At 45.3% G+C, this 14,137-nt stretch overlaps 1 protein-coding gene across 6 annotated transcripts in view; it reads right to left on the bottom strand.

The window, feature by feature from the left end:
* Nucleotides 1–210: 210 nt before the first annotated feature.
* HPS5 (HPS5 biogenesis of lysosomal organelles complex 2 subunit 2) overlaps nucleotides 211–14,137 on the bottom strand; it is a 29,081-nt gene continuing 15,154 nt past the window's right edge. For all 6 annotated transcript variants that reach the window (XM_083163939.1, XM_083163940.1, XM_083163942.1 and 3 more), the window contains exons 14-24: nucleotides 12,732–12,855; nucleotides 10,561–10,710; nucleotides 9,884–9,964; nucleotides 8,677–9,137; nucleotides 7,422–7,539; nucleotides 6,650–6,805; nucleotides 5,283–5,402; nucleotides 5,060–5,173; nucleotides 4,619–4,725; nucleotides 2,959–3,244; nucleotides 211–1,216 (exon numbers count right to left, since the gene is read on the bottom strand). In XM_083163939.1, the coding sequence (XP_083020065.1) occupies nucleotides 1,156–1,216; nucleotides 2,959–3,244; nucleotides 4,619–4,725; nucleotides 5,060–5,173; nucleotides 5,283–5,402; nucleotides 6,650–6,805; nucleotides 7,422–7,539; nucleotides 8,677–9,137; nucleotides 9,884–9,964; nucleotides 10,561–10,710; nucleotides 12,732–12,855 (1,778 nt within the window). In that variant the 3' untranslated portion in view covers nucleotides 211–1,155. The remainder of the gene's footprint in view (nucleotides 1,217–2,958; nucleotides 3,245–4,618; nucleotides 4,726–5,059; nucleotides 5,174–5,282; nucleotides 5,403–6,649; nucleotides 6,806–7,421; nucleotides 7,540–8,676; nucleotides 9,138–9,883; nucleotides 9,965–10,560; nucleotides 10,711–12,731; nucleotides 12,856–14,137) is intronic.

Genomic DNA, 14,137 nt, shown 5'->3' on the forward strand with positions numbered 1-14,137 from the left:
ACGGGATCGTGTGACCGTATAACGGACCACGCAGCGGTCTACCTCTTTGTGTAAGCTACATTCAAATATAAATAAATCCAATTTTAATTCAGGAAAGAGAATATGTTAACCAGAAGTATTCACATGGAGAAATTAGTTCCTAGTGGATAAATGTAATAAACACTGCAGGTCTGACACACTGGGGATATACAAGACTGTAAAAACACCATATAAACATTGTTCCTTTTAATAACCAACATATATACAGTACATGTGCGCATTGGTCAGACATGAGTCATTGTGCGAGATATAAAAACAACTCACTTTGTCCCCCGTCTCCCCCAGTCAGGGATAAAAGGTACAAATGGGAGATAGTAATAATACATATCAGTTATTATCATATCTTGTAACAACAAGATCCAGAATAAAGACCCATCCAAATATGGGAATTCTTCTATCTTGCCGGAAAAAGCATCGTACACACAAGTGCAGTTACTGCGGTAACCAAGAGTAACGCGGAGAACGCCAAATCCCATCCAGTCTATGCAAACACACAGCGCTGATGTGATAACCTTTACTGTTAAATCACATCTTATTGGGGTGATAGTTCAACATGGTGCAAAAGTGAGTGGGGACACAAGGCGACCTATCACAAACTGTCTTTCATTCATCTATAAGACAGACATATAAACACCAACATCTGAATGGTTGAAAACTCTCTTTTTACAAAAATAAATCTCGTTACCGGTGCTGGCAGAATGCACACACAGTGATCGATGTGCCCGATTAGTGTATGGCAAGATAGGGATGGTACGTGATTGTGCTGGACGAAAGTTTGACACATCAAATCACCATTAATGCTGGACATCGGCCTGAAGGAGCAGTCCAGCCATCATAGTATTCAGTCTATGAGTATTCATTGGCGGGTGCCAACGTTACATATAAACGGTTACCGGCGCCCTGGTTCTGCAGGCTTCAGATACATTATAATGCACAAGTATGGAGTCTTGGGGGAAGAGGAGCACCAGAACATTCTGGACCCCGAACGGTTGTAGATTCCGGATTTAGTACATAATCTAGATTTGTTGGATGAAGCTGCCATTTACGGTCACAGAACAAGACCTAGGAAACGTCAGTGGCCACAACTCGTGCCAGGAGAGGTGTCGCGGCCGCCGGTCATACTTGCTGGGACCACAGAAATCCTTCACATCTTTCCAACATAGATTGAATTAGCGCCCTGCAATGAGAGACATCTCTCAGATAAATAAATGACCCACAGGAAGCGTTAATTAGTAAAGCTTGATACATAATTATTGCGGTTTACACCACCACGAGATGATGCTATTATCCGAGAATCGTTTAATCGGAACTCTTTACTCAAAATTCTGCACAAGGCGTACGTATTTCCTTACTACTGGGCCATCTCCTAAAAACATATGGGCTCACAGACTGTTATGAGGTGATATATATAAAAAATCAGGCGCACTAAAAATTCCAATAATATATACCTCTAGTAGGTGTAATTTATTTGAAAGTAATAATGGGCTGGAGACCTTAAGTTATACAATTACTACGGCAGCTCCCAATAGCAAACTGGATATTTGCGTAGATAATCGAAAGGTGTAGAGGTAAATAGATGTGTGATATTAAAGTCACATACAAATTCTCCTCTAAAAGAGAGCGCCACAAAGCTGAGTATAATTAATCAATTTGTTTTATTATTATATTATTAATATATTTTTATAAATAAAAAGCATATAACATTCTATAACATTTTATAAACACATACAAAATTAAATAAAAACAATAATGATATTAATAAATTCTGCTGGAAATTATACTCCTGTGTTGGTTTTTTCTTTACTTTCAAAAAAAGTTATGTAATCTTAATAAAATAGAATAGAATTGTTCCCCTTTAGTAGGGAGAATTATAGTCCCGTGCTGCGGTACTTCATTTATCGGGTGGATAATTAGTATTTGTATCCACAGAAATTTGTTGTGATCCCTTTTGTAATTAAAGGCATATATATATCCACTTTTATTTATTTATTTATGGCTTGTAAGGATGTTTGTTGTGGGCATATGCCCTTTCCGTGCAGGATAGCTAAAGTGGCCAAGAGTGGTTATGCCGGACGGCTCTAGCTCACCTGTGCGGCAGCGCCGCTTGATGTTATGCTGCTCGATGTTGTAGGCAGACAGGGAGCGAGCCGTCCATCTCTGCTTCAGATAGCCTATCTATCCTGCACGGAAAGGGCATATGCCCACAACAAACATCCTTACAAGCCATAAATAAATAAATAAATAAAAGTGGATATATATATATATGCCTTTAATTACAAAAGGGATCACAACAAATTTCTGTGGATACAAATACTAATTATCCACCCGATAAATGAAGTACCGCAGCACGGGACTATAATTCTCCCTACTAAAGGGGAACAATTCTATTCTATTTTATTAAGATTACATAACTTTTTTTGAAAGTAAAGAAAAAACCAACACAGGAGTATAATTTCCAGCAGAATTTATTAATATCATTATTGTTTTTATTTAATTTTTAATGTGTTTATAAAATGTTATAGAATGTTATATGCTTTTTATTTATAAAAATATATTAATAATATGATAATAAAACAAATTGATTAATTATACTCAGCTTTGTGGCACTCTCTTTTAGAGGAGAATTTGTATGTGACTTTAATATCACACATCTATTTACCTCTACACCTTTGTTATGAGGTGACCTCATCTGGTGGGCCCCCATCTCCTGACAGTAGCAGTCACGGAATAGGATAGAATGCCATGTTTTCAGATTTTCTATATTTCTCCTTAAGACCGCTACAGGTAACCTACAGCAACGCTATCATAGGATTGTGTTAGTGTAGCTGTACATGGCCGCAAGTCAAGTCTGTATTCTGCGTTTATAACTCTTTTCCACAAGGAGATTCTGGTTTGGATCTCACCGCCCATACAACGTACCTTTGTCTTTTCTCCGCCACCTTCATGACCTCACAGATCTTGAAATATCTGTTCGAGAACCTCTCGGTCACTCCCCAGTCCTGCAGGTACGGCATGGCGCGTTCCGGACCAATCACCTTGGAGAAGAGAAGTGCTACATTTTCCACCGTGATGCAGTTTGTCCACTGAGAATGTCCGTTAGTGAGAGTGTCTCCATTCGACATGCCATGGGGCTGGTGGTCGGATGCACGGCTTTGTGCCAGGTGCAGAATGCACTTCCATTCCTCCATGGTCTCTGGTAATAATCCTGAAGGAGCAGGACGTAGACATGTCAGACCAAGCACTGTGCCTATATTTCCTTACCCATGGCCTGCATCTCTCATGCCAGTCTCTCCTTACCCATGGACTTCATCTCTCATACCAGTCTCACCTTACATATGGTACGTCCCCCTAATACACATCTCCCCTTAACCATGGTCCGTCTCTCCTTTTCCTGGGTCATCCGCCTCATGCCAGTTTCTTCTTTACCATGGCCTGTCCCCCTCATGCCAGTCTCTCCTTATCCATGGTCCATCCCCCTAATACCTGTCCCTCCTTATCCTGGGTCACCCGCCTCATGCAAGTCTCTTCTTTATCATGTTCTGTCCTCCTCATGCCTTTCTCTCCTTATCCATGGTCTGTCCCAGTCATACCTGTCTCTCCTTATCCATGGTCCGTTCCCATCATGCCAGACTCTCCTTACCCATGGTCCGTCCCACTCATGCCAGTCTCTCCTTATCCATGATCATCCTCCTCAGGCCTGTCTCTCCTTACTGATGGACTGTCCCCGTCATACCTGTCTCCCCTTATCCAAGGACCGTCTCCCTCATGCCAGTCTCTCCTTACCAAAGGTCTGTCCCCCTCATGCTCGTCTCACCTCATCCATGGTCCATCTCCCTCATACCAGTCTCTCCTTATCCATGGTCTGTCCCTGTCATGCCAGTCTCGCCTTACCCATGGTCCATCTCCCTCATGCCAGTCTCTCCTTACCCATGGTCTGTCCCCCTCATACCGGTCTCTCCTTACCCTTGGTCCATCCAACACATAGCAGTTTCTCCTTACACATGGTCGTCCCCCTCAGGCCTATCCCTCCTTATCCATGGTCTGTCCCTGTCATGACAGTCCCTTCTTACCCTTGGTCCGTCCCCCACATACCAGTCTCTCCTTATCCATGGTCTGTCCCTGTCATGCCAGTCTCTCCTTACCCATGGTCTGTCCCACTCATACCTGTCTCTCCTTACCCATGGTCCGTTGTACTCATGCCAGTCTCTTCTTACACATGGTCTGTCACCCTCATACCAGTCTCTCTGTACCCTAAGGAATGCCCTCCCTTGCCCAATCAGACTCACCTCCAAGGTCACAGCCTTTAAATGAACCCTTCAAATGTACTTCTTCATGCCCAGCCCTCTTACTAATCACCCAACTGTCCCCCCATCTCCCTGCTTGTGTCCGCCCATCCCCTATATTGTAAGTACTATTTTGCAGATCCCTCTCCCACCATATCCCCCATGCAATGGTCTATCTATATAAGCCATGTTCTCGTCCATACCTGTGCAGTGTGTTACGGGTTAGCCCTATATGCTGCTGGGGAATCTCTGCCACACCATATATAGTAGTGATGAGAATATATTCATTTACTAACCATTTCTTTCATCAATAAGGTTCATGTCATCCAGATACACAACGGTGGTCAGTGCTTCCATCCGTCTGTCCAGCTCCATACACAGTGCGATATATCCCGGCCAGTACCTACGAGACCCGCAATCAGTAATTACGCACATTCTGTATCAGTGTCATAGGAAATCTTCCATATGGGGCCCAACCGCTTCATGGGAACCTCACACACCCGGCCCCCCGGAACAGTGCATCTAGTTACTGCTTAAATCACATGTGTTCAATACAGTAGTAATGACCTATGTGATTTCATTGGGTCATTATTTCGGGTGGTACCCCTCACTACAGGTGACTGTACCCCCTATTCTCTGATGGTATTCCATCTGTACACTGCTCAGGAGTAACTTGCACCAGGCAGATACAGTTGAATTCTCATACAGGGTATAAATAAAACGTATAAGACCCTCACCCAGATGTTCTGCACAGAGTCAGCATTGCTTCTTTGGTTGCAAAGTCAGACGGCAGTTTAATTAAAAGTAGTACCAGCTGTCCGTATCCCCAGGTGAAGAGGTGCGAGCGGGGCCTGGAGGGATCATAAACAGATACAGGGGTACAGGACAACAAATCAGCACCTAGGAGCCGTACTCACAAAGCTTCTGTAACAACGCACACATATCCCCTATATACCTTACCGGGGATTTCCTTCCGAATCTACCGTGTTTGTGGAATGAGGTGCATCGTGGGACAGCGCCACAAGAAGCCAGTCCAGTTTTAGGGATTCGGGTTGAGCCAGCGACTGCAGTAAGGGTAGTCTGGAATAAACATTGCAGCGGGTAGGTACAATAATTATCCCATAGCATACAGTAGGTGCCCAGAGAGATTCTGCCTTCAGTATTATTACTAACAATGTCCATATCACATAATTTCCTACAGGGGGCAAATTGGGATTAATCGGCCACAAAATGTTCCGCCAGCAGCTCTGGAGATTGGCTGCTGTGCTATGACAGTCAATATGTTACAACCAATGAGCTCTAAGCTTTTAAACAGTCTAAATTGTAGACATTGTAGAGACATAACCTAATAAAAAGATCATATTTGATTGGCTGCCATGATTAATGCCCTTTTGTGCAATGTATAGTAATTAGCCCCATCTAACAAATTGGATTGGATACAGGGAATAATAGAAATCTTGTACAGATTATTATTACTTTTTTCACTTATTTATTAGATCTAGTGTCTAGGTCTACAATCATATGGTCGACAGGGTCCAAAGGTTGACACAAGGTCTACAGGGTCAAAGGTGTACCAAGTGCGCTTGCCATGCTTCGGGCTCGGCACACTATTATATTCTACCTCCACGCCGTAGTTGATGGTAGGGTATGAAATACCCCGTGTCGGCAACATGTCGGCTCAAGATGTTGTAAAAAAAAAAAAATAACAGGTCGACCACCATGTCAACCTTTTGGCTGTCGACATTTGGACCGTCGACCTTTGGACTGTCGGCCAGTAGTGGTAGACCTTATGACTGTTGACCTAGAGTCAACCTATGAGGAGTCCGGATACCAATTTGTATCTGTATCAGGAACAAACCATGTTGCAATGCATGGGATGCAAATATTGTTTCTGTGCAGGGTAAATACTGGCTGCCTTTGCATGTAACCCGCAGGTGTTAGCTTTTTTTTTTTTACATTGCCATCTAGATTTCAGACCGTCCCCTCCCCCCCGATCTAAGGGGTGAATTTACTAAGATGGGAGTTCTATTTAAGATCTGATGTTGCCCATAGCAACCATCAGATTCTTCTTCTTATTCATTTAGCACCTTCTAGAAGATAATAGATTGGATCTGTTTGGTTGCTATGGGCAACATCCATCTTAAAATAGAACCCCAATTTCAGTTAATTCACCCCAAACTCTCTGCAAATGTTACATCTGACCCCCTGCAGTGCAGCATGGTTTTGTCCATTTGCATGCACCCTGAATCAGGCCCTATGTCCGTTATCTGAGTAAATGTGACCACGTCTATGTCATTGTGAGAACCGCTACAAACACGGTTTCCTACCTCTGCTCTTCTGGCTTGGATTTGATAAGATTGTCCAAGTAGGCCAGAAAGTGTCCTGGATTTCCTCTACAAAGCTGCGAGACGTCTGCCGGTAAAATGGACGGGTAGAACTTAACGAGAGACCTGGCAGCAGCTTCACCAAACTTTTCATAAGCCCTAGATGAAGCAGAGGCTCAGTCAGCGGCTGTCGGCATAGTTAAACAGCAAAGTCTGTTCTTTACATAGAAGCACACATTGTAATCACTGCATGAGGTCATAGTCCCGCATAAAGCCCCATATGCAGATGATTCGCGCCAGGAGTGATATCATTGGAGCCTCTGATGGAACGATGTAGCGCACACACACTGAGCGATATCATCTATAATATAGCTTAGTGGGTGGGGCCTCACCGTTCCCTACCATCTATGAACCAACATGGGGAGCGGCTATCACCTCCTCCAGGAGAAAAGTCTTTAGAGTGGGGGTAATAAAAGTAAGGCGTCATCATCAGCCCTTAGTTACTACAACTGCTAAAGGTGTAAGACTGTGGCCATGGTTTCCCGGACACCTGCGGTGTAGTAAGTCATGAGAGCGAAAACAGATCTCAGCAGGACCCTTCGGCGATGGGAGGAGAGGCATGAGGGCAAATGAGACTGTGCAGAGCCAACCACGGGAGGTGTAGAAGGAGTGTAAGGTGTCAGTCACATGGGACTTTCTTGGGTCCAGGTTGACCTTCTTTATTAATGTGTTACAAGCTCATACTGCACCTGGATAGAAGAATATGAGACGATACCTGGAGACGTAAGCGAGAAGAAGAGGGCTGTCCCAAGGCTCCAAGTTGTTCAAGGTCTGTATGGCGCTCACCAGGTCTCCTCTTTCAATTGCAGAGGCTGTGGGCCCCAAACTGAGCTCTGCAAGAGAAGACAGCTGGTTGGACTGAGGACTGTTATTATAACATGCTTTGGGGAGATTATAGAAACCGCAATTATAGTTATTTCAGGGGATGGGATAGAAATTTACAGTAAAAAAAAAGATTAGTTACAATTTCTATCACTAGATGGCGATGTGGCAATACAAATCAGGGGAAAAAATGCCTGAATTGTTCAATGTGTCCTTCACTGTGGTCAACAACAGTTTCCATTGGAAGAACAGCGTTCTTAAAGAACGCTGAACGTAGCATGTGCAGGTGGAGTAGACAGCATGTGACATCTAATGCTGCATTTTGGATCTGGCAACCCCACCTGGGCTCTTCAAGAACCCCACAACCAAAAGTCACATGGGGTGAGGAGGTTCAATGTTTGGGTAGCCAAGATATCTAAAAGTAGCGGCAGATGACCAATTCTTTGGTAAAGTTTTTCCCTTAGCAATTACAGGGCTCTTCAAGCATACCTCCCAACTGTCACGATTTTAGAGGGACAGTCACGATTTTCGGGTCCTGTCCCGCTGTCCCACCCGCGGCAGGCATTGTCCCGCTGCGGGGGGTGGCAGTTGGGAGACCCCCCAATCTAGTAGAATAGATGCTGTGCGCATGCGCACAGCGTCTATTCTCGTATGAAAATGAGGTCGAGGCTAATTAGCATAAGCCGCGCCCTCATTTGCATACGCCACACCCCCTTTTCGGGGCGCGCGCGGCTTCGCCGCGCGAGTGTCCCTATTTCTTTAGGTCAAAAGTTGGGAGGTATGCTTCAAGTGATCTTTGTCGCCACCTGGTGGCACAATTGCTAACTAATAACTCTTTTCCACATCACCAGGTGGAGTGAAGGTAATAAGACTGCATTTAATATCCCCAGGAGCAGGGTGCACAGGTCTGGCTGCAGCCATCCAATTAGCTTAGATGAGGACATCTCAGGTCATCTTGTGTAGGTTTGTATACACTGTATACAGGATGGAGGATACAGGTTCAGCAGGCATTCCTTAAGCCTACAAAGGAAGTCTTCTAAAGACTTCTTAATGCCCAGCCTCCTGTTAGGTGACAGCTCTGTACTGTATAGACCCACCCCATAGTGACCAAAATACATAGAAAATAAAAGGAAATGTATATCGATCACCTTTTAAGCCCTCCATGTAGGTGTTCCATACGGCGGCAGAGTCCCTGTAATTCAGTAAAATACAGCGTTTTAGTCTTTTCAAGTCAAGAAGAAAGAAGAACTTTGTGATGAGGCTGCAGGCAGAGGTCTCGGAATCCAAATGAGAGTCGTTAGGGAACACTTTGAATTCCAGGCACATCATCGTTAAATGAGACACGTCTCTGTGTAGAGGCTCCTCTATGAGACACGGAGGCTGGACACGGAAGCAGAGATCTTCCTCAGTCTTAGAAAGAACAACTGTCTCCTCTACAGTCTCCTCTGTGTGTGCCGATTCCGGGGGGTCCCCATCCTCTTCCCCCAATGCGTCATGCAAAGCCGGATGCCGGGGCCCCAGTGCCTTCTCGAGGTACGCAAGCCAGCTATGCAGGATCTCCCTCACTGCAGTGGGGTCAAACAACACCTGAGGATCCTGGATCTTCTGCCTAGAAAAATTGAGTGCAGCCATCACCTTAACACAGTCTGTGGACTTAACCAATATTCAAGTCACTAATGGCCAAACATTTAATGAGGCTCGTGAAAGCTTGGAACTAGTGACATCACTCGCACAGTGATGTCACTAGTTCCAAGATTAGACGCTACACTGTCTCGAATACAGGGCATAAAAGCGTTGCCTCCACTTAAAGTAAAATAAGAATATATGTTTAGTGTAATTGTGAAAAACAATGTTCTCTATTCCAAGATTTGTTTTTAGAAATATTCCTGAACATTGTAATATGGAAAATAACTTAAATTAAATAAAATCTGTGCGTACTGTAAATAAAAGGTTGGTCTCAATGGGCCTGGAGGTAAGGCGGCGGCACTACTATACCTTCCCAGGCGCCCCCAACACCTGCCCCAGAAGGTGGTCCCATAATAGGAGTTTTGGCACAGTGGCATAGCAATGCAGAGCTATGCCCCCCACAGGTTCCATGCAGTCTAGTCTTCCGCATGGTATCGGCATACCCTCAACAAATTGCCGCCGCGTCGGAGGACACTGATGCAAGGGGTCCTACTGGACCTCTAGGGTGTCAAGGATGTGCAGCGTGTGTATCGTTAACCAGGAGTCCTGGATTCCAAGACCGGTGGGACACCTGCGAGCATGTAAAGCTTGGCAACGAGCATGAAAAGCCTGGCAACATTGGCAACGGAGCGTTTCTAGTTACGTCACTGCTTTGTGATCATCACTTACATAGCCTCCAATGTTACCCCTTTCAGCTCCTGTAACAGGACTTCTTCCACAGAGGGCTGGGGAGGCTGCGGAGGGTCCACCCTGCAAATTAGATGACAGAAGGTTTATAAATCTGATGCTGAGTAGTCAAATATTACAGAAAGATTTGTACTTATTACTATCAACTAACTACAAGGGTTCCGTAGCGATATTGGATGGAAAATACAAATTTACACAATACATTAGTAATCCAACAGTCATAGGCAAGCACATAACGTTCCTGGCATAAAAACATATAGAATTAGAATCTATAGATTAACATTATATAGAGATCACAGCTAGAGAAAGAGATCGCTGGACCCCAAAAGCTTACAACCTAGAGGAGCTGTGAGTGGACACAAAGAACTGGGGATAGCCTAGGCTGGAGAATCAGGAGTATGGGTGGTAGGGGGGGTTTCAGGGCATGTATGAAGGCTGGGACAGAGTCTGCTAGAGCTGGAGAAGCCACTTCCGTGGATAGGGGCAGCACAGGAGTCGTGTAGTGGAGCAGGTGATCGGAACGGAGGTGGCAGTCACTAGCAGAGGGAGGAAAGGAGGATGGAGATGTAGGGAGTGAGGCGCTGAGGGCTGTATGGGGAGCAAGAGGAATGTGAATTGGATTCGGAGTGGGAAAGGGAACACCCCCATAGTAATCTTACCCAGTCTTCACATCGTCCGGTTGGGGCACCTCGGTCACAGACACCTGGGGTATCTGCTCCTCCTCCGTGGCCTCCTGCTTTCTCCTGATCTCAGGGCTCATGTGGAGAGTTCCAATTTTCTCTGTGGTTTTTCGAACAAAACTAGAAACACTGGAAACAGAACCGAGCCACTAAAAATATGACTTAAAGGGATTCCTGGTTTTATCAGGATTGTGGCAGACATAAAGGTGAATGACATTTACCATGCCCCTGGGTCCTGCCGCTATCCTACACAACAAGAAAGATCTACAGCAATGGCTCTCAGATTACCGTAACAGTGGGGTCAGCAACAGCACTTTTAGCCGAACCTCAGGGGCCGCCTAGGGTGCAAATGGGTCGGAGGGTGACCTGACACACAGAGGTACAGCTCCTAATTGCCATGTTACAGGCTGTGGGGCAGATGTATTAGAGAAGTAGTAAAGAGAAGTAGTAAAATTAAAGGTGATAACGCAGCAGCCAATCAGCTCATGTGACAAGGAATCACATGGTTCTTTATTTGTAGCAGGTAGACAGCATACCAGGATAACAGCTGGGCAATTCTTAGGTTACAGCAATGGCAGGTTTCAACAGGCAACACACAGGCTTCACAATAAGGGTATTTAATCCCCACATTCCCCCCAGCCTATGGCCCAGCTGCTAAAAGGAATTGGGAACACTTAACCTCTGCTCTGGACAAACCTATAACAGAAAGTAACAGGTGTTAATTATCAGACAGTTATTCACAATATATCTTAGGAAAACCCGGACTGGATCTCTATAGCCCTGCTGCTGTAAATCCTGGACTGGATCTTCCACATTCACTTCATGTTGAAGTATGCTGTTCCTGCCACACTCCCAACTGTCATTTTTCAAACTCGCCTGTGAAATGACAGTAAGGAACTAATTGGTTGATGTGTTATCACCGTCTACTTTATCTCTTCTCCAGGCTTAATACATCTGCCCCACAGCCTGTATCATGGCAATTAGGAGCTGATTGTCTTATGCATTATCACTGAACACTTTATCACTTCACTAGGCTTAATACATCTTCCCAGGTTTAAAAAAAGACAGTTAGGAGCTGGTTGGTTGCTACTTTATCTCCAGCCTAATTTTGATGTCCTATGGGCTGCAGCCCCCCAGGTAAAATCCGCCACTGTAGTGAAGCCAGATGCAGTCTGTGAGACTGCACTGGCTTCACGGTCACTGGCAGTGACTTCCTATTGGAAGTCCGACCTGCCAATCACCAATGCAGTCCCATTGGGAGGCGTTCCCTCCCTCCGGGAGGCCTTTCTGCGGGCTGCGGTGCAGAATCGCCATTTGCACATGTACTGTACCTACATTGGTACTGCACACTGGCTGGTCCCGGTGCCTGTCATTTGTATTGTACAGGTGCCGGGACCATGATTACATCTATGGGCTGTTGCAGAAGCAGCCCATTGAAGCTGGCTGCATGTGCAGTATAGAGGTATATACTGCGCATGCACCAGTCCCGCCTGTCATCAGGGCACAGGCGCCAGGAACTCAGTCTGCAGGGACTGTCGGCAGCAGCGACAGGGAGGGAAGATGGGTGCCTGCCTGCATTGCGGTCAGAGGCAGCCCCCCTCCCCAGAAAAAGGTACGGATCGCCACTGATACTGACCCTCTTTTTGTCTTGGTCACCTCCATAACTATACACCTGTCTTATGGGTCTATCCATGATTTGCTATAGTACAGTTCAGGATTTACCCCCATTATAATATCTAAGGACCTCTGCAGCAGTTCTGCCCAATGACAAATCTCCAATGGGTTTTTGGCCAAGTCAAACCCCCACTTACTAACAAACATGCCCCAGACCAGTTCTTATCCAAAGCCAATGGAAGTCAGCACTGCACTAGCATCACACATACGCTAGCCTGTTTTTAGGCAATAAGAACTGGTTGACCCCACAATATGTGAAGGTCATCTCCTGTCCACGTGGCAAATGATTATACCTCTATCTCGGTCATTCAAACAGACCCCAAATAAAATCATTATGGCTGCAAACCCAGTCATTTGGGGACTGAGCTGGACGACTGCATTGCCACGCGTTTAACCGCAATGACACGCGTTTCGCTATTATGAAGCAGCTGCCCAGGGTTGCTATCATCTCTATCGCCGGTTGTTTGAGTCTTTACCTTTCTTTGACCGCTTGAAGAGACATGCGGGGGGAGGTGGAGCGGAATGGCAATGAGATAGTGAATGGGAGAATGGGTTCAGTCCGATTACCCTCGATATTCACAGATGCATGAGAAACGGTATCTGGCCAGCAGCACATGCATGATGAAAATAAAAGGACGGAATAAGCGACACAAAAATAAATATGTATGATATGACAAGTCACACTAGACGGCATCGGATGCAGGACACAGTACAGGTATGGGATACTATAGCGACATCTATCTGCATACTATAGCTCCTCGCAGTGACTGCTGACAGAGGAACGCTGAGATCACACTTGTGTGTCGGACATTCCCTGTATTATAATAAAGCGTCTCACAGTAAGGCTTGTTGATGAAGAACAAAAAAAAAACTTGTAAGTGTGCCTATCCGGTGAGGAGAAACTTTATTTGCAAGTTTGCACGAGCGCAACATTAGCCTAACCAACTTCCACCTAGGATCTCCCAGCTCATGCACACCTATGCGCTTCTCTTCTACATGACTGCACAGTTTGTCCTATAGATGGCGACATTGGTAAGGGGTTTATTACACTGTACGGTGCTGGTTGAAGCAACCAACTGACAAAATGCAGCTGGAAGGTGTTATAGTGTGTACACACGGTCCGATTTTCTTTCCGATGTTGACGATATAGTCAACATCGGATCAGCATCGGATGCAGATCTCAAGGGTTTTAACGCGTTCACGTATCGGAAGCCAGAAAGTCTTGGGTGCCTTGTCTATATAGTGCAGATCTGCACTATATAGTCAAGATTGGATGCAAATCGGATGTGCCTTAAGATCCTATCCACGATCCGATCTGATCGGATCGTGGATAGGATCTTAAGGCACATCTGACCGTGTGTACACACCATAAACCGCGTCGCCTACTTCCTTTAGGATGAGGCCAGAGGAGGAGAATAGAACAATACTCTGCTTCCAGACATATTGAGAACTATTCTCTAAATGGGCTCCCCCCCTCGACCCCCCATTAGATAATCGTGCACCACAACTCTGAACCTTACAATAAGCTAGGCACAACTATACACCTAATACACTAGGTCGATAGTCAAAAAGGTCGACATTAATTTTTCACTGTTTTCTTTTGTCCCAAATGTCGACATTGTTGACATGGACACCGTCAACTGTCGGCTCAAAGAAAAACTCATGTCTACCTAATGCTTTGTGTTGACATTCCAACCCTTCAGTGGTCCACCCAATACATGTAGTCCCAACGACCATATACAGTACTGTATGTATTACTATCTCCTTACTGTTCTATTATTCCTAGGACTGGAAATCAGCACAAGATCCCAGCATGCATTGCTGCCTCTCATATATTCAACCACTGACCATCGCCACGCGTTTCACTTCTGGCTAACGATCC

The sequence above is a fragment of the Crinia signifera genome, chromosome 11, assembly GCF_055691185.1.
Source record: "Crinia signifera chromosome 11, ASM5569118v1, whole genome shotgun sequence".
NCBI lineage: Eukaryota > Metazoa > Chordata > Amphibia > Anura > Myobatrachidae > Crinia > Crinia signifera.